The 27,744-nt window shown below is 39.5% G+C and overlaps 1 protein-coding gene across 4 annotated transcripts in view; it reads right to left on the reverse strand.

Moving 5' to 3' along the window:
* LOC106462516 (septin-2-like) overlaps positions 1 to 27,744 on the reverse strand; it is a 146,714-nt gene that overhangs the window by 16,797 nt on the left and 102,173 nt on the right. For all 4 annotated transcript variants that reach the window (XM_022389806.1, XM_022389807.1, XM_013922449.2 and 1 more), the window contains exons 7-9: positions 17,890 to 17,991; positions 16,555 to 16,651; positions 14,630 to 14,681 (exon numbers count right to left, since the gene is read on the reverse strand). In XM_022389806.1, the coding sequence (XP_022245514.1) occupies positions 14,630 to 14,681; positions 16,555 to 16,651; positions 17,890 to 17,991 (251 nt within the window). The remainder of the gene's footprint in view (positions 1 to 14,629; positions 14,682 to 16,554; positions 16,652 to 17,889; positions 17,992 to 27,744) is intronic.

Raw genomic sequence — 27,744 nt, forward strand, 5'->3', positions numbered from 1 at the left:
CTTCCAATCGGGAGTATCCGCATACCTCAGCTGACTCAAGGAAAGGTCACAGGAAGGGATGGAAATAAGCCATAGTGGAATGGGCTGATCATTGGGGACAGCAATGTCATCCAATGCCAGATCCAAATCAGCCAGTTGTGCCTGGATACAAAAGCCAAAGGGAGGAATAGCAGACCGTCTGTTCCAAAAGAGCATGGCACACCAAGGAAGAAAGACACAATCCCAGGTGGGATGCTGTGGTATGGATCGAAGCTTGGTAGCATATTGTAAAGAAAGTTGCAAATGACGGAGGTGAAGAGGATGTTCGTGGAACTCAGTGTACAAACTCTGGACTGGAGAAGTACAAAAAGGCCTGGTGCAGAGCCCCAGATGGTGAATGGGGTCCAGCATCTTCAAGGCCGAGGTCCTGGCAGAACCATATAACAAAGACCCATAGTCCAGTTTCGATCGAATCAGGGCACGATAGATCCTGAGCATAGAACATTGATCCACTCCCCAAGAGCTGGAAGAGAGGACAAGGAGGATGTTCAGAGCCCTTGCATACTTGACACGTAGCTGCTTGATGTGTGGAATGAAGCTAAGCTTATGGTCAAAGATAAGCCCCAAGAACTTTGCCTCAGGGATCACATGAATAACTATATCACCAAGACGGAGCTCGGGATCAGGGTGGAGACCCTGTTGGTGGCAAAAATGCATGCAAGCGGTTTTGGAAAAAGAAAATGTAAAACCGTTTGCAGTGGTCCATGTCAACAACCAATTGAGGGCAGTCTGAAGCTGCCACTCAATAAACCTCATGGTTGACGACTGACACGAGATGTGGAAGTCGTCAACATAAAGCCCATTTGCAACCGTCGGAGGAAGATTATTAGTGATGGCATAAATTTTAACACTAAAAAGTGTGACACTCAAGACACAGCCCTGAGGGACTCCAAGTTCCCATGGAAAGGAATGGGAAAGAGTTGAACCCACACAGACTTGGAATAGTCTGTTTAGTAAAAAGTTGTGAATAAAAATGGGTAAATGGCCACACAACCCATAGGAGTGAAGGTCATGCAAAATTCCATACTGCCACATAGTGTCATAAGCCTTCTCGAGATCAAAGAACACATAAACAAGGTGTTCTCTCTTGAGAAAGGCTTCCCTGATCGATGTTTTAAGTCGATTCAGATGGTCCATGGTGGAGCACTGGGCGAGAGGAGCATGTTTAATTCCAGGAACCAAACAAGATGAGCATTAACCATCCTCTCTAAGACCTCACAAAGACAACTAGTCAAAGCAATGGGATGATAATTAGAAGGAATCTTGGGATCCTTCCCAGGTTTAAAGAAAGGGAGGACAATGGCCTGGAGCCAAGCATCAGGAAAAACATGCTCCTGCCAGATCCAGTTAAAAATAACCAGAAGAATAACAAGCATCTCATAATGAACATCATCAGGTCCGACCAATGTCCTACCAGACCAATGAAGAGCAAGTTTGAGTTCCACCAGTGTAAATGGGCAATTATAAACATAGAGAAGATTGGCTAGAAAGGAAAGAGGCGATTGCTCTGCCCAAGACTTGATGGCCAAGAAGGCAGGGGAAGAAACAGAAGTGCTAGAAGCACAAGAAAAGCTGTGGCCGAGAGCATCAGCAATGCTCTGGACATCAGCAACTTCCTGGCCATTAGAGAGCAAGATGGCATGGGGATGGGAAGCATACCCCCCAGTGACTTTCCGAATCTTGTCCCATACAGTTTTGGAACTGGTGGTAGAAGAGATGCTAGTTGTGAACTTAATCCAAGACTCCTTTTTGCTTTGACATCAAACCTGCCGAGCATGGGCACGGGCCCGCTGATAAACAATGTGGACAGGAAGAGAGGGATACTATTGGAAGGTATCCCAGGCTCATTTTTGAGCCTTCCATGCTTCCTGGCAGGCAGGACTCCACCATGGACGAGCATACTGTAGAAAACATGTCGAGGACTTAGGAATAAATTGAGCAGCCGACGTGATGATACAGTCACTGCAACCACACAGTCGTCTATTGATGGCAGACAGACTAAGGAAGGATCAAGTTTGGAGGGAGAGGTGAAAGATGGCCAGTCGGCCAGGTCCAGCTTCCACCATGGCACTTGGGTCGGGTGGCATCGACCATGACCAACCTCTCTCAGTATGATGGGAAAATGATCACTGTCGACCATCCAAGAAAAGCAAGTGAAAGGCAAAGGAGCAAATTGAGAGATCAATGGCTGTAAAAAACTGACTGGGTGCATGAAAATAAGTATATGTTCCAGTATTGAAGAGAGAAATGTTGTGATCCAAGAGCATATGCTCTATGGTACGACCCCTCCCATCAATATCAGCACCATCCCAGAGGGGGTTGTGTCCATTAAACTCTCCCAGAAGTAAAAAGGGAGATGGCAACTGGTCAACAAGAGCATCAAGGTCCAATTCATCATAAGTCTCCCCAGGAGACAGGTAGAGAAAACAAACAGTGATGGTACGACCCATGAAAACACTGATGGCTATGGCCTCCAAGGGTGTATCGAGGGACACAGATAAGGAGGGCACATGCTTGTCGACCAGTAGTACCACCCCTCCATCACACAACCTGTCATACCGGTACAAAGAAAACTGCCAAAGGGTGACTGTATCGGCAGGTTTCAGAAATGTTTTCTGTAAGGAAAAATACACGAGATGATAGGAGTCAATCAAGGTCTTAATGTCATCAAGATTAGAACAAAACCCTCGACATTTCCACTGTATCAAAGTTGCCATTTTTACGCTGGTGAAGAAGAACAGGGTGGAGAACCCTTTGGTTTATGACCACGCCGTTTTTCTTTACTAGATGGAGGTCGATCGACCTCTATGGATCTTGCCCTTGATTGAGTGGGCAGATCTCTGAGTGAGAATCCAATGGCTGAAAATGTGATCGAATGATCGTCCTGCATTTAGGGGCCAAAGAAGGACCTGAGCAGACACCAGAGGCTGGTGCCCAAGGAGGTTGACCCAGGCAGTCACTGGAAGGAATAGTGGGGACAGAGATTGGAGTAGACATAGACCGGTCAACTCTATTATCCATGGAGGGCAGAAGACCCTTCGCATGGTGTGAAAAAAAAGACTCAGATGGAGGAATGGAAAGGTCTGTCTGCACCCCCACTGTAGCAGTGGAGCATAATACAATGGCATATGTCCGAAATGGAGTAGGGAACAATAGCTACTGAGCCTCAGGGTAAGAGATGTTATTAATAGGCTTCAAACGCTGTACCTCTTTCTCCTCCACCCACTTAGGGCAAGACCTAAAGTAAGAGGGGTGGGAACCACTACAATTAACACAGTGAGGGTCTAATTTGCACTCGTAGGTGTCGTGGTCCTTGCCACCATAACGAACACACGTCACAGAACCACGACAAGATGTCTTTGAGTGGCCAAACCACTGGCACTTGAAACATCAGAGAGGGTTGGGAATATAGGGCCATACCTTACAATTCAAATAACCCACCTTAACAGTGGCATGTGGACGTGGTAATGAAAACATCAAAATAAGAACTGAGGTCGGCACCATAATTCCATCTTGACGAGTGGAGATCCTTTGAACTGCTGAAACTCCTTGGCTGGAGAAGCCAGCAAGGATCTCTGACTCTAAGATGGTCTTCAAGTTCCTCTTGACAATAACTCCTCGTGAGGAATTCAAAGAAGCGTGGAGAGTAACCTCAATGGGTATATCCCAATGGTCTTAGAATTCAGGAGGAGTTCACTGTGTTTAGGTGTTGATGTTTCCACCAATATATCCCCATAATGTAGCTTCTTAACTAACTTTGGAGAGCCAGGAAGCCCCTCTAATCTCTTCTGAATAAAAAAGGGAGACATTTGCCCTAAAGATTTATCGGACAGTGAATGCAAGATCAGGAAGCAAGGTACATGTGTACTTTGTGATGGAGACTGCTGTTCAGAGTCTTCTGGGCATGGTTGTTTACTGATTAGCAGAGTTTAACATTTTTTTATTTGGATTGGGGGGATCCTTAATAAAAGAGAAAGATTCAGTGCCCACTGACCCCACCTGCCATGAAGTCCTACGAGGGGATGCACTACAATGTCAAATAAGGACACTGCAGCAATTCTAGGGTTTCATGAGCACTATGCCCAAACACCAGCATCAGACACGATGTCCACAACACCTGTTGAAAATGCTCAACACTGGTACTCAGTTGACCCTAGCATTGAGTGGACCAGCTGATTGACCCTGAGGGGGCCACCCTAAGGCCACCTATTTACAGGAATTCAAGGCCAAAGTTGTGTGTTGCAGTGTCCCAGACACCACTCAACTACCAGGATCCTCTCCTCCCCTTCACGGGTTGCCACGCACGGCAAACACTTGGGTGGATGTTTAGATCCCAGAGGAAGTAACTGAAAATACAGAACCTTCCCTGGGAGATCCCCTTACCATGCACAGGAATCCATGTCGAGGGGCCCCTATGTCAGAGAAGATAATTTGGAGTAGAATAAAAGAACATTGTTGGGTGTGTGCCAAGAGGTAGAGCTAGTCAATGTTAAGGAAAGAAATACAACAATAATGAAAGGACGTCCTCTCCCAGAACATCTAACTGACCTCTATAAGAAGAGCATAGTCCATTTGTCATCATCACAGGCTCTTCACGTTAGAGAACTTTTGGCGAATTATGCAGATGTCTTTTCAAAGTGAGATCATGACCTTGGCTGCACAGACCTCGTGAAGCACAGAATAAAAACAAGGCAATCCCCATCCAATAAAGATCCCTCCAAGGAGAATGGCTCTGGCAAAGTGACAAGAGATAGAGAAGGTCATGGATGGCCTAATTAAAGGAGGAATAGTCGAGAAATCAGATAGTCCCTGTTCAGCTCCCGTCGTGTTAGTCCAGAAAAAAAGATGGGACCCAAAGTTGCTGTGTGGACTTCAGGCCTCTTAACAGTATAACCAAAAAGGTCTCGTACCCACTGCCAAGAATTGATTATACTCTTGATGCCCTAAGTGGAGCCAGGTGGTTTTCAACTCTGGACTTAAAGTTGGGTTTCCATCAAGTGGAAATGGCTGAAGCAGATAAACCTAAGACTGTATTTAATTATGGCCAAAGTCTCTGGCAATACTGCGTGATGCCATTCAGGCTTAGCATTGCTCCAGCAACATATGAGAGGTCGAGGGAAAGAGTACTGGAAGTCCTACAATGGAGGATAGCCCTAGTGTACATGGATGATGTAATTGTGTTTGCAGCAACATTTGATGAGGAAGGATCTGGGCTAGAGGAAATATTGAAGTGTTTGAAAGCAGCAAACCTCAAACTCTATCGCAAGAAATGCCACTTGTTTCAGAAAGAGGTGCTTTACTTGGGTCACATAGTGAGCATGGTGTGCATACTGATCCTGACAAAGTGAAAGCAGTGCGTGATTGGCCAACACCAGACAATGTTGGAGAGTTAAGAAGTTTCTTGGGACTCTGTATCTATTACTGGAAGTTTGTGAAGGACTTTGCAACTACAGCTGCTCCACTACATGATTTGACCAAAAAAGGCCAGAAGTTTAAATGGACAGTTTCTTGCCAGCATGCTTTCAAGATATTGAAATAAAAATAAGCCTCAGCTTCACTTTTAAAGCTTCCAAATCCCTCACTGCCATACATACTGGATTGTGATGCTAGTAATGTCAGAATTGGAGGAATGTTGTCTCAAAAAGTGGGTGAAAACGAACATGTGGTGGCCTACTTCAGTACGGTCCTGAGTATACCAGAGAGGAACTACTGTGTAACACGAAGAGAATTTCTTGCTGTAGTAAAGAGTCTGACATATTTCCATCCTTACTTCTATGGGGCTAGGTTTACCGTCAGGATAGACCATGCTGCATTACGCTGGTTAAGATCATTAAATAACCCAGATAGACCAGTATGATTATGATATTGAATACAGAGAATGAAAATCTCATGGAAATGCCGACAGACTCCTGCAAAAATGACTGCAGACATTGCTGCAAAAGAGAGGTTGAGCTAACCAAGTGCCATCAAGCTAAAGTCAAAGTGACTGAAGGAGTTGACGATGGTGAAGTGGAACCAAGTATAGATATTAAAGCTGAACAGGAGAAAGACTAAGATTTGAAGCCAATAACTGAATTTCTACAAGCAAGTGTTTTGCACCCTGCTTGGGAGAAGGTGTCTAGCTTAAGCCCTGTGACAAAGAACTATTGGGCCCAATGGGACCAGTTGAAGCTTTAAATTGGTATTCTTGTCCAGAGATGAGAAACTGCAGATGGGAAAGTGACGACCTGGCAAACAGTTATACCGAGAAAGTTACGGGAAGTTGTGCTGCGTCAATTCTATGATAGTTTAACAGGAGAACATCTTGGAGTTGAGAAGACATTGAGTTACCTACGGCAGAAATTTTACCAGATAGGTATGATGCAAGATATGGAAGAATGGTGCAGGACCTGCAGTACATGTTGTGCTAAAAGGGGACCCAAGCATAAGGGACGTGCTCCAATGAAGTTACATCAAGTTGGTGTACCAATGGAAAGAGTAGCCATTGACATTGCTGGTCCTTTGCCCCAAACTCATGCTGGAAACAGGTACATTTGTGTGGTGATGGGTTATTTCACCTGAGGCATACACAATACCAAATCAGGAAGCCACAACTGTAGCTTCAGCTATTAGTGATTTCTTCTTCAGGTTTGGTATGCCATACAAACAGCATTCAGATCAAGGCCGTAACTTTGAATCAGCTGTGTTCCATAAATGCTGCAAGTTGTTTGGCATACGAAAAACCAGGACAATGCCACTTCAGAAGCAGAAGCCAATAAGATGGAGACCAGTACAAAAGAAACATCCTGTAAAATTAATACTTTTTTGTATTTTAATTTTGTGTTTGTAAATTCTGTACATTTAAGTAAGTTATTGTTAATTATTTTATTCGTTTAATGTAAGTGGCTATTGTTCCTGACGAACAATACTAAGGGGCAGTGTTACGACAGTGGAAGTCGCGTGACACTGGTAACACGTGACAAATTTCTCGAATGATCATGAATTATCAGGGAACACCGAATTTGTTCAGGATGCCCTCTTTTTTAATATATATGTCTTGCAATGAAAGACTGCGTGATTGAATGAAGAGAGTTCTGGGTAATTTACGATTCTGTTTCGAGCTAGTGTGTGTTTTCGAGGTTGTGAATCCCTGTGATTTATAGCGTGTATTATAATGGTAGTTAAGTTTAAAGTGACGAGAAACGTATTGACTGTGGAATTTCCGTGTACTAAAGTTTGTATTGAGAAAGAATAAACTGGTTTAATCAAAAAAGAACTTGTATCGCTGAGGTTCCTTGGGCAGAATTTCTACCAGAAATTAACAAACAAGCAGATACATAACAATTACATATCCCTCAAGAGAACAATGGATTAAGCTTATTTTCTACTTCATACTACAGATCCATACACAGATAGAGGTTTCTTCAGGCTATAACTGAATAGTGCAAAATCTGCTCTTGCTATTGGTTATAAGCATGCCATTCAACTTCAAAGTGTCGCTTGACAACACAGCTTTGACTTTGCAAGTGGGCATGGCTGACCTTAAACTGGAAGCTTAAACTTAAGCTGGAACTGTACTTCGACCGTCTATACTGACAATCTATATTAAAAACATATAGTTTCCTGTCTAAGACCTCTTAAACTTGAGAATTCTAACCACAGTTGATCACATGACAGCAAAATATGCAGTTTTAATTGCTGTTTCAGATTTTTTTAAATAAAGGAATAAAACTTAGATAATATAAAACCTTAAATTATAATGTACTTGATAATAGTAATTTCATTGAAATACATTTATAGAAAAGTGGTTTAATCCAATTTTGAAATTAACACAGTAAAATCTCATGACATGCACAGAAAGGGGTTTAAAGATTCAGAGTTAAAAGAGTTAACTAATAGCAGGATGATCACATGATGCAGGTGACTCCCTCTATACTCCTCTCCTGAACCTTCACTTCAAAGTATGGCAGAAGGTGTGAGCACTGGAGAAGTGTGGAAGAAGGGTAGGTAGTGTGAGAGGATGCAAGTACCTATCAGAAATACATTTTCAGTATAGGAAAATTATGACTTCCAATACAGTACTTACCTCTTCCCACAAGATTAGCTAGAATCCCACACAGAAAAGGAGGAGGGACCAGTGAGAGGGAACAAAAGTAGTACCCTCAAAAACGTCCAAAGGATACCCCTGACCATGAGAGATATACATCCAAAGACCAGAAGAGTGGAACTGCACCACTTCTGAGTCAGGTATACTCTTCACCCGTGTGTAGGTTGTGTAATGCACAAGGACGGAAATTGTGAAGTGTAGAGTGGCTAGGGCATGGCAGAGCATACTCAGTAAGTCAACTACATCCCAAACCTCCTTGAGAAGTACCGACATCCATGAAAGGGTAGGAATGAGGATCATACAGTCTTCACCTCAAACCTAAGAATCGGGGATTAAGACCTGCACCAAGTTCTGGGTATGCCACAAGGATCATCACCAATCTATCAATCCGGAAATAGACATCTGGTATCGAAAGGATGTCTATCACATGCAATCAACTTTCCTAACCATGGGGCAGTTCAACACCATCCAAAGGTAATAACATCCCCATAAGAAGAAAATGAGGGATAGACAATGATCCCACCAGAACAATCCCACGTACTACCACTGCCACAAAAGGAGTAATTGTGGAGGAAAATAGACAACCCATACTCGTGTGAAGACTTATGTTGATTGGTTCACTCCAGTCCAAACCTCTATGCTGGGAACCAACTTCCACACGAAAATAGGATGAGGTCTCCCAATCAAAGAGGTGAACTGCAAATGTGATGGCTCAACTCCAGTGTTTTATGTAAAAAAGGCAAGATGCCACATCAACTCAACTACAGTAGTTGTGGAAATGTTAGTAGGAGATCACGTCATCTGTGAAGGAGATGGCTCAACTCCAGTGTGGGTGTGCAAATATGATAAGGAGGTCACATCAACCAGCAAGGCAATGGCTCAACTTCTCTGGAGGCCACATTGCATCTATAACAACAGAACACCACTGCTCTGCTCTCAACTGAATGGTTTGATTTCTTATGTGGAACTCATTCAGGAGAGTGTCTCCTTGGTCAACCACACCAGCAGCTTGGAACTGGAAGTGGTAAGAGCTCCCATACTCCACTCGAGGAAAGGAGGGTGACAATGCAGTGGAGAACCCAAAGGAACATCATCACCAGAGACAGTGCAATGGGTGACCATGAAACCCTATTTTGAAAAGCAGACCATACTATTCACTCGAGCCATGGCAGGGTTGGGCAGCAATCCCCTTCTGCTTTACCCATGTTGTCCATGGGTGATATGGTCTGGAATGGGCATGTTTAAGAAGCAACTTATTGCAAGGTCATTAACTGTTAAGCAATCTTGTGGAACACCCCTTCTCAATGGTGAGCATGCAAAGCCATGGATGAGAAAGCTCGAGTCAACATCACTAACAGTGCAGATTAAGAGTTAGAGAATACATGGTATGGCAACACTTGCTACAGAGCAGGTTCCATAACATGAAAAATGGGCCTCTGAAAGTAAAAGAGTATTAATATAAACTAATCTAGTCAAAGCTGCACTGAATCGCGATAAATGGCTGCAGGCGGAAGACGAGAACCAAATGAAGAAACAGTGATATAGGTGAAATAAAGGAAGACAAACATATGAGGTGTAGTCCACATGCCCTACAGAAGAATTTCCTTGAATGGACAATGCAGATGAGATACTAAAGAAAAGATAAGTGTGAAACATGATGAGAAGAAACTGGGAACAAAGTCTGGGAGGACAACGTAACAGGGGAATCAGCCAATAAAAACAAAAGCCAAACCCATTAGATGAAGATGGGAGGAGAAAGATCCAAACAGAGGATGTTAGCATGGAATAAAGAAGTGGGAACAGGCACCACAGATGGAAGCCATGTGGGCAATACATCACCAAAGAGCATGTAGGACATGGAAGTCTATCTGGGTCATGCTGAGGATGAGGTGGGAAAACAGAAGGAAGGGGAAAGCAGCAAAAAGGAGGAGGCACCCTCCCATGCTGCAGAGGTGTGAGGGAGGAAAGAATGATCCAGAAAAGGAGAAGATACGTATGAAGATAAAGAGTATGTGAAACATAGATGGCAAACAAATCCAAACACTGACATCTGACAGCCAACAGAAGGAACTAAGTATGAAAGGAAAGGTGAAATAAGGAGCATGTGGAAAGTGGTTCAAATTGAGGAAAAGAAAAGCAATGGAGGACTACCAGAAAATCCCAGTCCAAAAGGGCAGCCTGCCATGGAGGACAACTAATCTGGAAGTAACAGAACAAGATGGAGAGTGTAGGAGAGGAAAACATGGTGGTATCAGGAAAAACAGTAGGTGTGGGAGAAAGATGCATGATAACTAGAAATCGAGGCAATAGAGAAACCATGATCAAAAAGCCTAGAGAAATTCTGCAAAATGAATGAGAGAGGGCCAAACAGTCAGAAATTTCTGGCCTAGAGACCAACGGTGGAAAATATTCAATTGATGCAAATAAACTTCCATGGATGAAGGGCTTATGGAATGGCCCAGAAGGGAAGTGACAATCCAGGATAATCACGATCTCTATGCCAAGAACTGAATAAAAACCAAGCATGAAGAGAAAGGACAGGAAGAATGGGATGAAGCAACAATGACCGAGTTTGTTGAAGCAGGCAGGAGACAGAGGAAGGGGATAGCAAAAGGGTACGGTGGAACTGGAGAAGACAAGGAAACCAAGATGGAGCCGACCAGTAAGGAGCAATCAGAAGGACCTGACACATGAAGTATGGAAGATTTAAATCATCCTGCAAAGAATTCAAATGGGCAGATAACATATAGGAAATTATCGGTCCAATCCTGATTGAAAGCATCAACAGTCAGGGTAAGCAGATGAGGGACTGGAGACAAAAACAGAGAGAGTTTGTAGCTGAGGGATGGAGTAAATGCATAGATGTGAGGCATACCCCCCTGAAGGCAAAGCCACTGAAGAATCATAGGATTGAGAGACCACTCCACTGGGTGGAGTTTGTCCAGACGGGAAGAACGATTTGTGACAAGATGGAAAGCACCCTGAACCTGACACACCCTGATATGGTTATCCTGCATGTAGACCCAGAAAAGATAATCCAATGTGTGAAATAGAGGAATTAAGAATGGGTGTCACTCTGGCAAATGAGATAAGCAACCACAGTGGAATTATTGGGATGAATCATGACCAGACGATGTCTGGCCCAATGGAGGAAATGATCCAAGGCCAAACAAACCATGAGAAGCACCAGTGTGGAGTTGAGAAGACTTCTCGGTCACAAACCACTTAGAAGCTTCCTGGTGATCGACCCATACCTAAAGAGAAGCATCCATAAAAAAGAAGGAAATCTAGATGAGGAGGAGGAAGCACGACACTTGCTGACACGTGGGGCTTGTCCAACCACCAACACCAATTGTCGACTATGGTAAGAGGAAGGGTACTAAGAGCCTGCAAAGGAACCCATGTAAGAGATCATTAGTTGTGAAGAGCTCACTGAAGAGCTTGCATAGGAGCCCAACCCAAGAGAAGAAGTGTAGTCATGGAAGATCATATCCCTGAAAGTGATAGAACCTCACATGCAGTAAGAGAGGGAACAGCATGGAACTGGAAGCTCCAATGACGAATGTCGAACAAGCCAAAGCTCAAACCACTCGACAAAAACAGACGAGACTGAAGCAAGCCCAAAGGGAATATGCAGAGCTGATAAATCATACTTCAAAGGACAAACCAAAGATATGGTCGCAACAAGCAAGGGAGCATTATATATAATGAAACAGTTGTGACAACCATTCGGGTCATCTGGAAACCTGGAAAAACCGCCAGAGGGCGAGACACGAAAGAGGTGGGGCAATCTATGATAGTTTGCCAGCACCGGTTGGCATGGGGACAACCAACAGCCTGGAATAAAACCTGAAGAAAAAAAATTTCACAATTTCAAAGGCCAGTTGAAACAGATGGTCGAGAACAGCCTCTGCCCAATTTTGGCTGGTAAAGGGATCCTGCAGTTGAGAGGATGAATGGGAATCTGTGACAAACGAGGGGAAGGGATTGAAGAACAAGTCCAACCGAGAGAACCTGAATAACCAACTTATCTGAGACAAAATATATCACCAAAGGGCAACAAAGTTGCACAATCGAGCTCCTACTGGACCAGAACCCCCTGGGTAGTCACTAGTACTAATGGCAGTATGTCAAAATACGTCAAAGAATATGACATGATACGGAACCCCTGGAAGATTGAAATAGGAATAGGGCTTGTCGTGAATTCAACAAGGACCAATGAGCAACCCAAGAAGAAAAGGGTAGAGTGTTGATGCAAGGATTCCACATGGAAGTCCAAAGTGTTCCAGATATGGTCGAAAATACCTCCTAAGAAAAGTAGGGCGAAACAGAACACCCTGAGATAAGTGAGAGGCCAATGAACCTGTGACAAAACCTCCTCATGACCTTGAGTATCCCAACAATGGAGAAATCACGTGTAGGAGGCGAGAGCTGGGGATAACATACAAGTCCACATGGAGTTAAAAAGTGAGAGGTTGTCCCTGGAAAAACTCTTAGGATGTCTGTGCAGGGCTTCAGAAAGGAGAAGTATGGTAGATAAATACAGCAGAAGGGAAATAAGGGAAAGACAATGCGTGAAAACTGGGCATGGAAGAATGCACCAGAAAATCAGTGACAGCCCCCCCCCCCATATTAGCAAAATAGACCCAAACAACTGAGATTATAAAAATGGACAGTCTGCATGATGGTATGCCAAAGCAGACTGATCCGTAGCCCGTGGGAGCGAGGTATGCTGGCCCCAACAACCAAATGGGAAGCAAAATGCACAGCATGAACCCTAATATCCGGGGAAAGGGATAAAACATCACATACCTGAGAAATATAACCAAAAACGCCATAGTAGGCCTGGTTGATTCCCAGGTAGGGCAGAGGAAGACACGACAAAATCCAGTGATGGAAAAAGGCTATCAAGTCTTCACCAGAATGAACAGGGTCGGATTGTTCGTGAGGAAGTGGGGCAATATCAGGAGAATGCGTTAGACCCACATAAGGTTCAATCTACCAGTGAAAAATCTCCGGTAAATCCCACGACAAGTCGCCCCCACCTGCAACAATGGCAAAAGAATGTTCTTAGAAAGTGTGTGATAGAGAATATAACATGGGAAAAACAAAACAAAACTGAAAAGTAATGGAAAATAAATTCATCAGCCGTATAAGCAAAAACGAGTAGAAAACCACAGTGGTAATAAAACTGTTAAAGTTACGACGAAGAAGCAAACGAGAGCAAAATTAGAAACATTTGAACATGAGCACTGCCACACGAGAAGTGAAAGTTCGGTAAAGGAGTATAGAGGGAGTCACATGCATCATGTGAGCATGTCATGCTACTATTGGTTAAGATATGACGCATGATGATTTGCATGAGAGACATGTTGGAATATGGTGATTCCAACAAGGGGGGACTGCAAGGCTTGTGGCATGCGTAAAGAAAATGTTTGCATATAGAGGGCAGCACTGAACGAGAATAGCTAATCTTGTGAGAGGAGGTATTGTATTGGAATAATCTTCTCAATCTGTTAGCAAATTACTCAAGGTCATCTTTTAATTTATAACTAACTAATCATAAAATATTTTATTTGTTCAGTATACCAGTGTGGACAGACCAACTTCAGGTAGCTGGGCTTGTCTCAGCTCACCTGGTTTATATTAGGAAGGGAGGAGAATGGGAGTTTAAGTAATTATTACAGAGTTAGTGAGGTAAGGGTCTTAAGTTCTTTTTAACATCACTTTGTAATAATTACTAAAAGAAAGGGTGGAGGTTGGGAGTCTTATAAACTGTAGAAATACAAGGTGGTTTATTTCTACTACAAGAATACTTTTTCTTATTTGTTGGGGCAATTTGCCTTATTGTATATCTTTTTATAATATTTAAAGGGGTGGAGGTTGGGAGTTTTCCAACTGTAGAAATTTTAGGGTAGTTCATTTCTATTTTAAGGTTATGTTATATCTAAATATTAAAGGTAACTGCTTTCCCACAACTGGCTGCAGACAGAGAAAGGCATTAGGAGTTGAAACGTTGTGGGTTCAATCACTGAACTCCTAACCCTTAACTGATTCTCCATAGTTGCTGACTAGTTTGACATCTGCATTTGGATCTCATCTGATATATGAGAACAATACTTTTGGGAGCTAGTACCACAGATATTTGTTACTATAGGTTAATGATGATGACAATGACTGGTAATAGAAAAAATGTTTGGATTTTTTAATCTCATTATTGTTATATAGTGCTGAATTGATTATTTATTTACAAGTAATATATGTTATAGCATTAGAACTATGGATTTTTTTTTTCAATTTTGGCTTAAAATAAACACTGAGAATTGCATGCATCTAACAACGAAGTAGTCTATGCCTATTTCTTCAAGGAACTAGAAATGTTGAATAATTCAAGCTAATAGTGTCTACAAATGTCTTCTTATACAAGTTATTACTAGCTAAGATTTATATTATGATTCAGTTTCTGTATGTTTACAACTGGTAATTAAAGGAAATACATCTCACCTTACTAAAAATGTGCGTAGCTTAAGAAAGTCACTATGGACAGGATTCTCCACTGGAATTTAATAATGTAATATTTGTCAAAAAATTAATTCACTGCTAACAATCTTCTTTAAGCATTTATAAAACATCTTTAAACAACCTTACTATATTTAAAAATTTTAAATGTAAGTCTTTGTAAATGTAAAGTTGTTTCTAAAAGATCTTCACTTAACCTTGACAGTACTGAATGTCCACACAAAAAATTATAGTATTGAAGAAAACAGTGTTCAATTAACATAACTGTCAGTCATAAGCTTGCTTGTTCCTTTTACAGGTTACTATAATTACTAACAATGATAAATTGTAACTACAATGATGTCAAAAAAACAACTATTAATGTAAGTAAGATTATTTTTGACAGGAAACTCATAGTTAGCTTGCTACCACTCATGTGCTTGAAACCATCTGTATTAATGGTAAAACATAATGTTCTGTGTTTTCAATTGGTTACAAAATATAAAACTTATTGGAACTGTTTTAAACTATACAATACATAAAGCATAATTTACTGCTACTGATTAAATAACGTGTGAAATATAAGAAAAATTCAGCTACATGGGGTTCTGTTCATAAGCTTAATATGTTTACCTCACATAGATAACAGTTTTCTGGTTATTATTGAAAATGTGTGACCTTTACCAATCCATTCTGACGTTGATTTTCGATTTATTTATTTTTTTGCAATCAGTTTCAAGTTCACAAAATACTTGCACTGTATCTTGGAAAATGTCAACTAATTCAAATTTAAACATTATTAAAAAACTAACATTAACAACTAAGCTTCCCATGACTTACTGGGAACATTAGAAAATTTACTTGCCAATTTCTATATTATACTAACTACCCAAAAGGGACTTCCAACTTAATAGCAAAAATATTCACATATTTATGATTTTCTTCTAGTTTCCAACTTTAAGTAATAGTTTAGGATGAACAGTATCCAGATGAAAATAAAATGTTAAATAAAATACCAGTAACATAGTACATTTAGTTATTGTACACTACATACATAAATAATTATTATTAAAATCTGATGTGTTTATATATTCTTGGATAGTTATATTAATACGGGAGTAAAAGATAATCTGGCTGTGCCTAAAAGGCACACAGCACCAATCCTTAATTCTGTTTCTGGTAGCACAAGTGGATGAATGATGACACATTCAGCCTGGATGGTATGCCAGTGAAGCAAATATGGGGTAAAGTGTCTTGCTCAAGGACCAGAGAATAAATAACTTTCAAAGCTGCATTAATATAATACCAATAACATATACAAGGTTTAACACCAGTGATTTCTAACAAGTATTGACATTCAGTGTTTTTAATTAAATTTGTGACTGCACATGAAGAAAATGAATTTTTGAATAGTTGTCATATAAATTTTAACTGAAAATACTATGACATTACCTCAACTAGTATTTGTGGCAGCAAACATCTTCTTTGTTATCTTTCAAAATTTCTTAATTCAACCTATGGAAAACTTTTATGACTATTTTAGCACTCCACATACGTAGATAATAAATAATAACTAAAGACAAAGTAAAACAAGCAGGGGTTAAAATTAACTAAAACCAAGAACCATAATCTTACACCTTATCCAGAGTACATAAAGGTCTATAATTTCAAACTACTAGTAACTTTTCTAAATCAGTTCTCCTATTCCGTATTTTAAGAATTATCTCATAAAATGTTCTAAATTAAATATTGAGACAATTAGAATATCTAGTACTGACTTTGATAAAGCAAATATAGCTTGAAATCTAGTTATACTTTAATGTCCTTCTCTCTGCATCTCAGTGAGGTTGAGGAATAATATTTTTATTATTAGATGTACCATTTTAGTATTTTTAGACCACATTAGGAAAATTAAACTCATAAATATTTACCTTCTACAATACCCCAGGGATATATACGTCCTCTCACTCTCCTGCCATTTACCTCTACAACCTGTGTGCTACCAATCACAGCAAATGGAATACTTTGCTAAAACAAACACAATAAATAGTTGTCCCATCTTAGTTTAAAACTGGCAAAATGTTGCAATAGTTACACTTGATATATTGAGTTTTAATTATAAAATACTGAGTGAACACAGTCATTACATTATATTTTAACTTGAAGAAGAAAGACCAAAGAAAGTCTGATGTACAATGTATTTAAAAATAATTTCTGCAATATTGCATTCTATAACTATTTGGTAAATTAAAAACTTATTTTAAAATTGTTGAACAGTCATGTTTTCATTGAAAACAATATAATGTAACTTTAAATTATTACTTATGTGTACCAGTTAATATCGCTTGAAATACCAATTTTTCTTATAGAATCCACTTTTTAAAGTAACTCATAAATACTACCAGTGACAATAACGTTAACAAAGATATATATTTTCAAGTAAATTTAAAATTCTTGCAATTCCTAAAATAAATACACTGTACAAAATTATCAAGCTTTGTAATATTTAGAAATATAACCTTCCACTTTTTAAAATTGTAACCTTGTTTAACTTTTTTTTTAAAACTCTTAAATTGTTTCGACTATCTCAAGTTCATGTATTAAGTGATATTTGTCTACTAAGTTGTGTAGGCTAGCTTTTATCGTTTTAGCTGTTATCGTTAAAGAACATGGAATGTATTTAGACCTACTTGTTCATAATATATGCAGCAAATAATGAAATCCTTAACCCACAGATAATAGATTAGAATCTCTTGTTTAGTTGTTGGGTATTAAAATTTGAGGTTGTAGTCTAATATGCTTTATTAAACTGACTAATGCAGGTTAATTACTGACAGTAGAAAGTTTTGATTTTTGAAATAATTTATATCTGTTAAAAGTGGTTCCATAATTGCAATTAGTTAACAATAGCACATTGAGTTAAGCTAAGTCTAACCAATTTGTATAATAATGTTGAAAAAATTTAATTAATAATGAAATGCACTTTTTTTTACTAGAATGTTTTAGGGGCTTTAACACATTGAAAGTTTTACAAGCAGCTAATCAGGTAATTTTCATCTTTTACTAATTCATTTTATACAAGTGCATATGGTCAAACCTCATCTGGTTCATTGGTTCTGTTGTAGCTGAATCTATAAGGAATGCTATACTACTTTAAATATGTTAATATGTCAAATCTTTTAAAAAAACAATTAATTCAACTGCTTATTAAAAGGTATATAGTACATGCATACATACACACACAGTATATAATCTGAATTATTTACTTTTAGCTCTCTATCTTGCTGTTTGAACTCATCATCTTCATCACTGTCACACTCAGGTAGCTGGTAAACATGAACCTCATTTTCTTCCAGTTCACGTAAGATCTACATAATAGATCAGTTCACGAAATTTAAAGAAAGAGAAGGCTCAGAAATGTTTTTTGTTTTTATACTTTGCAAAGTATCTCTTGAGCATATTAACTTTACATATCAAATCTTTCTCATAATTGGAGAAAAGGAATAGAGTTGCAAGTTAATTGGAAACTTAATTAATGTTAGCCAACTGTCTCATGAGTTATATAATTTACTATGGTATCTATATCCATGAATTTTATTTCTATAGGGAGGGGAACCCCTTTCCTAGATTGTTTTACAAATTTGTGGCTTTTATTCCTAGATGATAACTTTGGTGCAAAATATTATATATGTTCTCTTATAACTGTACCATTTTATACATACTTGTAAAAAGATCTTAGGTGGATACAACCAGGTCATGTTTATACACATATCATACCTTCAGCATTCAAATGTCCTGCATCACATCAGTCCCCAAATAAAATCATCCCTCCATAGAAAGAATTCTGAAAGAGCACCCCTATATGTTCAACGAAAATTTCCAATATTACCTCCACTCACATAAAAAGCTATTCTTGTTCAGTGCAGCCCTCTATGTGCAAAAAAAAATATTTTCACATGCCACAAGCCTTCAACTCCCACATACCTTACGATCAAATGGTTCAACTGCATTACGCATGTAAATCCTCATGTGACAACCCTCCACCAATAAGAGTGTGACACACTCTTGACGCATGTGATTCCCTTTACTCACTTTTACTGAACTATCACTCTAAGATCGGCAGTGCTTGTGTTTTGACATTTAGTTTGTGCTCTCTTCAAGTGTCTTTCTTCCTTATCTTTGTGTCAATCTATCTCCTCAAGTTTACTATTTATTATACAGTAGTAACATTTGTAACTTGTTCAGTTATTCCATTGTGGAATTATTATATATTTCTACCTAGTTACAGAACTTATTACTTCATTACAACAACTTTTTATTTATTTCTGCCAACATGGGTTGTGTTGGTTATTCATTTTGAATTATAAATTCCAAATTCTAAGTTACCACTTCGGGTAATATGTTCTATTAGCACATTTACACAGGCTTCAGGTAGTGGTACTCCACTGGGGAATTATTGACTTTACTTTGATGGATTCTGGATTGACTGGTCCCACCTCAATCACTTCTTGGGATTTTCCCATTTTAATATGTAGTCTTTGATCACATTCAGGTGGTCTATATCTGCAGGACTGAGAATGCCCCACAGTACATGTTCTTATTTTTCATTTCTGAGGACGTTAACTTAGGTTTTTTCACCACATGATTTGATACCAGTTTTGTGCTTTGCCCTTTGGCCTTGTTTCAGTTCCATATGTCTTATGTCACATGGTCTGTATTTTACTCAACTTCCACATTTTGGGGGATTTTACCAACATCACTACTTGGACGTCTAGCTGTAGTTAGTTCCCTCCAAATTGGGGTGGTCATAACATACTCATCTACTTCTTCCACAGTCAGCTCAGGTGGTTAGATCTTCCAGTTGGATAAGTTTTTCCTGTTACATACCTCACATTCTTGTTTATTTGGAGAGTGTAATTTTCAACACCCCCCTCCATCTGGACCACCCATTTTCCTCCTTGAATGCATTTGATTGAGTTTTCTGTTATCCCAGCCATAACTGTTAACTATCTTATTGCTAATGAGGTTCTAATGCATTGGGGGATGTGGTTTCTATGGGATCACTCCCTTAGAGTCTAGCACATTTGCAATCTTTTCAGGAGATGCTGCATGACCCATGGTCTCTTGGTAGGGTTCATTTGGAATTTCCTCACAACTTTCATCCTTCCCTCTATGACTATATGCTTTGGTGGTTGAATATATATATATATATATATATATCGAGTTTACTGCTTCCTCTCCCTCATCTTAATTTGTTTCTATTCCCTGATGCTCATCTCAAAAGCTGGGGGGCATTGTTTTGATCAGTAGGAGGCTTCAGGATAATGGTCTACAGACAAAACGTTTTATCACTTTAACACCCTGGCACTTCTGGCAGTCCAATGTATTTTAATTCACTCTCTTCTTCTTGTCTGGATTTGACTATTAATGTTCCATTCTGACTATTCAATGGCGACGGCTTATATCACTTGCCAAGAGGGCACTCATTCTTGTTCCCTTTGTGAAAGACTGTGGATCTCCCTTTTTGAACCCACACACTTGACATACATCTCCTGGAGTGTTGTGTTCCATGTGTTTTTTTTTTCCTCATTGCTAATTGCCTTTACAGTCCCAACACTTTCACCCAAGGAGTGGCCTCTCAATCTTTCAAATTTTTGGTGGTTCTGCCTCCTGTGTACTTCTCCACATGAATTTTTGACTCCTTTCTCAATTTCAAGTTATTTCTTTTATTTCTGGTCTCCAGTTCATCATCCACTAGCCCTGACTATTGATACATTCAAACAGGATTAGATTCAGTTTATAACTCTAGTTTTTCTCATCCCATCAGTCTTCTTCCCAAGATGATTTATTCATCCATGTCACTCCAAGTCAGATCTTTCTGACTGATCCTTCCTGGCTGACACAGATCTGGTTTTCGCAGCTGTTTCAGCTCGATATTTTCTTTTTGTTGTGGATCAATTTTACTAACATAAACTTTGGGAGCTCATGTGGAATATTATTTTCGACTTTTTCATTTCTTGCTATCTTACACCTTTATTCTCAGTCGTATCTGGATGACCTTCTCTATCCAGTACATGTTGTGGGTTGCTTCATTGCTTTTAAGGTTTCTTTCCATTGTATCCATTTCCCATGTGATTTGATTGGTCTTTATTCCTTGTCTCCTTTTTACCATAATCAGTTCCTAGTGTCTTCACTCTAATCAGGCACCTTCCCTTTTCCCTGTATATCAACCAAGACATCTGTTGGAGGTACTTCGCCTGTCAATCACTGGAACTACACCTCAGATGTTCATCTCCCATTATCTGCCTTGGGTAGCTGTTTCTTCTTCATCTGGGTACCATTTTCCACCTGTTGCCATTCTTCACTCTTCAGTGAGACTGTAACTGGGTAAATCTTCTTTCTTTTGTGATATATTTTATTTTTCAGGGGCCTGTCCCATATTTTGACCAGGATCCAAACTCTGTGGTAAGTGATGCCTGTCCAGGTATACTTCAATCACTTAAAACTGTACTAAAACTCACACTGTAAGGTCATGTTGATTTCACTTTCACAATTTCTAATGCCACAAAACACAATGCCACTGTTCATAACAATTACATAAACTAGAGATTGGGTGTGCCATAAAATTGCTTGTAGGTTATTCCTCGCAATATCTTTGCTTCATAAATATGGCCATTCCAGACTGAACTAACTCATGGACTTCCTGGGTAAAGCAGAAGAGGATAGCTGCCCATTCCTGCCCTTCCTTAGATTGAATAAATCAGATACGGTCTCCTTTTCAAAATAGGGTTCTCATGGTCACCCACTGCACTGTCTCTGATGTGGATATTCCTCCAGGCTCCTCTACACCACATTTTCTCCCTCTTTTTCTTCCAATGGGGTATGGGAGTCCTTACCACTTTCCAGTTCCATATGCTGCTGAGGTGATGGACCATGGAGCATACTCCAGAATGTGATAGTGATATACAATACAAACAATAATGAAACCATTCAGTTGAGAGTGGGGTGGTAGTATTCTGCTAGTGTGGATGACAATATGCCCCAATCTGATGTTCCATCTCCGTTCGGGTCTATCCGAGGGGATGCTGTAGCTTTGGAGTGAGCTGATTGACTTGCAGTTCACCTCTTCAATTGGGATCCCTCGTCCTTCCCCCACATAGATGTCAGTCCCCAGTAGCTGGATTTTGGATTCATAGCTGAACCAATCAACATAAGTCCTCACACATGTATGACAGGTGTCTGTTCCCTCATTCAACTGTACACTTATTCACTCCATCCATGTTGTGGGTCATGGTGGTGGAACTTGTAGATTAATACAGTTCTTCCTCTTATGCTATTCCTTGATGTTTTTCATATTCTGAGAATGCTATTGTCCTGGGGGTGGTTCCGGTCAGCTCTTTTTGAGTAGATTTTTATTATGCCAATCGTACAGATTTTAGGTTCCTGGATCGATCAAACAATTGATCACACTGCTAGCACGTGTCCCTGTGATTTCCTCCAGTCTGCAGAACTTGAGGTAGGGAGTCCCAGAGAATTATAGTTCCCACCCATGGAAGCGTATGTATGCGAAATTGCAACTGTGAATACATAAATCTCACATAAATAAAATACTAATTATTTTACACCAAACAACAAATGGAAGATATCTACAGCACTAATACATGCTGAATTTGCATGATATATTTCAAGGCAACCATACTCCCACTAGTTTGAAATCAGCTTTGAAAAACATTGCAGAGATCACTAAATCCCTTGTTCACCATTTGTCAGCATCCAGAGAGTGAATGTTAAAACCAAAACCATGGTGTTAGTTCAAACTGGCTGAACCAATAAGGATCAGTGATACATCAAACGATACCTCTCATCATGCCCTACTTTGGTCTGGGTGGTTTCATGGGATCCAGACGCATTTACTATTTGAAAACACACAAATAAAACTTTAAACCATTTAAAATTATTTTTAGTCATTGAATTGATAGAAACTTGGTGTTGAAGACTACACACTGAATAAACCGAATAGATATGTCTGCCCAATTCGAACATAAAGCATGTCAAAAATTATAAATGGGGATTGTAAGCAGCCTATATGTTGCCTTGGCAACATGTTGCTTTACGTCATATCGTCGGTCGAAAGCAGACTATGTTGACCTGACAACAGTTTGCTATACATCATATCATTGGGTGTGGCTATGACATCATGGCATGATGTAGAATGGGTAGGGGTTACTACTGATACATACCTGTCAATCACGGTATTTCAAGTTTACAACCAATGTGATTACAAAATTTCACCTATTTTTTCCAGGTATATAGGTAAGCTCATACTTCATTATTAATATTTGGTTATTGACAATTTTAATTTAATTTATCCATATAATATAAATACACATGTATAAGTTTGAAATAGATGGATGTTAATGGGACTACATTTTATCTTGCCTTGACACGGGTATCATGCAGTATCAGGTGATAATCAAAGTGACGAAAGGGGAGGGGTGTTGTTGAAAAATACGCTCCCCAAATAGACAATAATGTGAGGTATGTAACAGGAAAAACTTATCCAACTGGAAAATTTAACCACCCGAACTAACTGTGGAAGAAACAGATGAGTATATTATGACCACTCCCATTCAGAAGGAACTAGCCAAAGCTAGACGTCCAAGTAATGGTGTTGGTAAAATGTGGAAGTCAAATAAAATGCAGATCAACCAACAAAAGACATACAGAACCAAAGGGCAAGGCATGAGATTGGTACCAAGTCACGTGGTGAAAAAACCTAAGTTAACATCCTGAGAAATGAAAAATAAGAACATGTACCATGGGCATTGTCAGTTCTGCAGAAATAGCCCACACGAATGTGATCAAAGACTACATATTAAAACAGGGAAGACCAAAGAAGTGACTGACATGGGACCAATCAATCCAGAACTCTAATCAGCATCGAGCATACACGACGAATGGAGAAACCTGTAGGTAGGATAGGTAAGGGACAGGAAGGTGCTGGACATGGAACATGAACAAAGATGGCAATGACTCAGAATGCAACAAAAGAGCAACCAAAAAAAATAAATAGAATATAGCATCACAGATACCCCACGTGATGCTAAATGTAGAAAAGCAGCCCAAAAAATGGACCAGTGGACCAAAAAGTGCTAACCATAAGTCCCAATTAAAAGTGGATGGTAAACAAATGGTACAAGACAGTGTCCCACCCAAAAGCAAAGAAGCCACATATGGAGGGAAAGAACTGAAGATTGCAAATGTCCCAACATGGAGGGAAGAAGGAGGAAGTATTCTTTAAAAATCCCTAAATGTAAGTGGAATGCCTAATAATGGAGGTGTAAGGTAAACATTACCTGTAGGAGAATCGATATGGCAAGACAAAGTTGAAAAACTAGGTAGGGAATAAAATGGATAGGATTAACAGAGAATACCCATCCCCATACAGGCAACAGAGAGCCTATGGACTTATAATAAAGAAGAAAATCTGCCTGATGGTAAGCCAAGGCAAAAAGAACCAAAGCCTGTGTAGGACAAGGCTCGCAAGTACCCATTTCCAAAAGAGAGACAAAAATGCTCATCATGAAACAGTGTCTGGAGAAGGAGGGGAATATTATACTGTGAAACATGTTGAAAAAAAACTGGGGTAGGCCTAGCAGATTCTGCAGTAGGGGCCTGGGAAGGCAAGCAATATAGAGAGACAGTAGGGTGGACACTGGCCCCCAAGGGGCCTTCACAAACAAAATTAGAAACCTGCATATCTGATAGGTCTGTGTATGGTCCCCCGGTAGGTCAGCAGTAGCTTTATGGATTTACAAAGCTGAAATCCATGGTTTGATTACCTGTTATGGACAGAGTACAGATAACCCATTGTACAGTTTTGCACTAAAACAACAAGAACATCTCTGTGTATTAATCTTTTGTACTGTTGTTTTTTGAGATTTTATTCAATCTCATTTGTATTGTTGTAAACTGGATGCAACATTCATTATTACCATTTGCCCATTTTGTACATAATAAAGAATGTTATATGTTAAAAATGGTTTAAATAATGTTTTTTTTTTGCTTTAACTACCATAGGAATCAAACATTTCAGAGAGAAAGAGAGCAAAAAAATTGGATGCAAATATGGTTTGTTTGTTTGTTAAATTTCATGCAAAGCTACTTGAGAACTATTTGTACTAGATGTTCCTAATTTAGAAGTTATAAACTAGAGGAAGGTAGCTAATCAACAACTCTTTGGCTGCTCTAATTGAAAAGTGGGATTGGCCATTACATTATAATGCCCACGTAGCTGTTACTTTGAGCATGTTTTGTGATGGGGTCTAAACACGTGACTAACAAATTACAAGTGCCCTAACCACCAGGCCATGGCAGGACCTAACACAACTGATAACAAACACTATTGCTCATAGGTTTGGATGTAGAAAACTGAAAAGAATTTGCTTTACACAGTCACATAAATACCTGATTAAGAACAGTTCTTATTACTCTAAACTTACAAACACACAATCTAGACCTATTTGAATATACCTCTCACTAACTTTGTCCAACTTGGAAGTTTTTAGTAACATCATGCAATAATACAACAAATGCCAATTCACAACAATTGAACTACACAATGTATGATTCACTATTGCTTGCAAAAATAATTAAATTTAACACTTGTGCTATATTAAATTATCTGAATCATAACACTCACATTAAACTTAAACAGTTATGTTCATCCAACAATAAGCTCTTCTTCAAGATGAGTATTTACAATATTTTTTTATACTATATACAAAGATTGTTTTTAGTTTATGAAGAAAGTCTAATCGTATAGTCTACATCAACATTTGCAGTCCCTTTGATGGCCTTAATGTGGAATTGGTAGTTATGGAGGTAAAACACCCACTTCATGATCCTTGCACTGTCAGTGTTGCACCTTAGAATGTATGCAAGTGGCTGTGGTCTGTCGGGATGATGTGACCAGATTCTGCAGGTCTTGTGACATCTGCCAAAGGACAGTACTTAAAGGTAAGGTAGGCAAGATGCCACTCGGTGAGATGCCTTCTATAGAAGAGCCATTCAGAAAACTAACTGTGGACTTGATCAAACCACTAACACATGTATCAGACAAGGACAACTGTTACGTGCTGAAAATAGTCGACTATGCGACATATTACCCAGAAGCCATAGTGCTGCTGAAGATAGAGATAGAGAGAATAGCAGAACCTTCCTGGAAGTGTTCTGCAGAATAGGCTTTCCAAATAAAGCATTGAATGACAACGGGACCCAATTTACCTCAGAACTGATGCATGAGGTGTGCAGGCTCATCAACACTAGGCAGCTCTTTACCACCCCTTACAAACCCAGATGTAATGGACTTTGTGAGAGAGTCAATGAAATCTTAAAGAGCATGCTGAAGAAGATGTGCCACGAGAAACCACGTGACTTGGACAAGTACCTGCAGACAGTGTAATTTGCTTATTGAGAAGTCTTGCATAGGATTTTCACTCTTTGAGTTACTATACAGAAGAACAGTACAAGAGCTGATTCAGGTATTTAAAGAATTGTGGACAGGAGAAGAAGAGTCAGAAGTGAGGAACACGTACTAATTCATGTTAGACCTCAGCAACTGACTGGAGGAGACCTGTAAACTTACTTAAGAGAGTTTTTATGCAGCTCAAGATAGTCAGAAGCACTTCTATGACAAGAAGGCCAAGAATCAACGTTTCTAGGTCAGACAGAATGTGTTAGTTCTGCTACCCACAAACAACAACAAACTCACCCAGCAGTAGAAGGGACTTTTTGGAGTACAAGTAGTGGTCAACAGAATGGATGATAAGGTGAATGTGGATGGGAAGTCCCAGATCAACCATGCTAATTTGTCAAAGTGGTACTTCGAATGGGAAGAAGACCTAATGGGTGCAGTTATTGAAGCACAGATGGACATTGCAGGTGTGGCTATCATAGATGCAGAACCTGAAGACAGTGATTTTGTCAAAGAAAATGTAGACCTATTAAACTTAAGACAACTGGATGGACAAGAGGTACACAAAGATGTCAAGAACTGATTGGTAAGCAAAAAAGAAGCTACAAGATCTACTGTGCCAGTACACAGATGTCTTCACAGATTGACTAGGAATGACAGACCCTGTGCAACACAAGATCGAAACTACAACCAGGGATCCAGTCAATGTGAAGCCCTACTAGATGCCTTATGCAATGAGAGACCAGAGCAAGCAAAAAAATGAGGTAATGTTAGAAGCTGGGATCATTGAGCCTTCAAATTCAGCTGACTCAAACTGCTTCTGATTTACAGAAGATAAACCTCATGACAAAGTTCGATTCCAAACCTATGGACAACCCAGAGGCTATCACGGTGAAACTAGATGGTGACCGAGTTCTTTTCCAGATCCCGATTGGGACAAAGTCTATAGCGAAGACAGCCTTTGTGACACCAGATGAATGCTACCAGTTCAAGAGGATGCTGTTTGGGTTAATAAACTCAGCAGTAGCATTCAACCACATGATGAGGAAGATGTTGCACAAAACCACCAACATGGAACATTAAGTGTATGACATTCTGACCCACACAGCCAGATGGGAAGAACATCTGAAGAAACTCAGAGAGGTGTTTGGATGAGTATGGGCAGCAGGTTTGACTATAAGACCATCTAAATACTACATCTGTTATTTTGTGCTGGACTTGTGTGCTAGACAGATTGCATTTAGGTTTTATTTTTATATTCTAGCTAATTATATATTATTTATGATTTAAAATTTATATTTGAAAGTTTAATGATTTTTAAAATTATTCTATAATTTCAATCACTAAAACAGCTTTGACAAACTTGGGAGTGTAAGAAATATTTTACCAGAGGGCTAAATTGTCTTGCCAAAGTTAACATTATATCGCCAATGGGCACTTGTTAATGAGCGTCGACATAAATAATTTAAAAAAAGTACAGGAGAGAGAAAAACATTAAAAATAAACTATAAGCGAAAAGATAAAGACATTAAATTATGCAAGTGACCCAAAGAAGACGTTTTTAGATTATTCAATGAAGAGTTAAAAGGTATGTACACAGTGGTGGGATTTCAAATATTTTAACAACAGGTTCTCTCACTAGCAG

This window comes from Limulus polyphemus, unplaced genomic scaffold (assembly GCF_000517525.1).
Source record: "Limulus polyphemus unplaced genomic scaffold, Limulus_polyphemus-2.1.2 Scaffold1189, whole genome shotgun sequence".
Taxonomy (NCBI): Eukaryota; Metazoa; Arthropoda; class Merostomata; order Xiphosura; family Limulidae; genus Limulus; species Limulus polyphemus.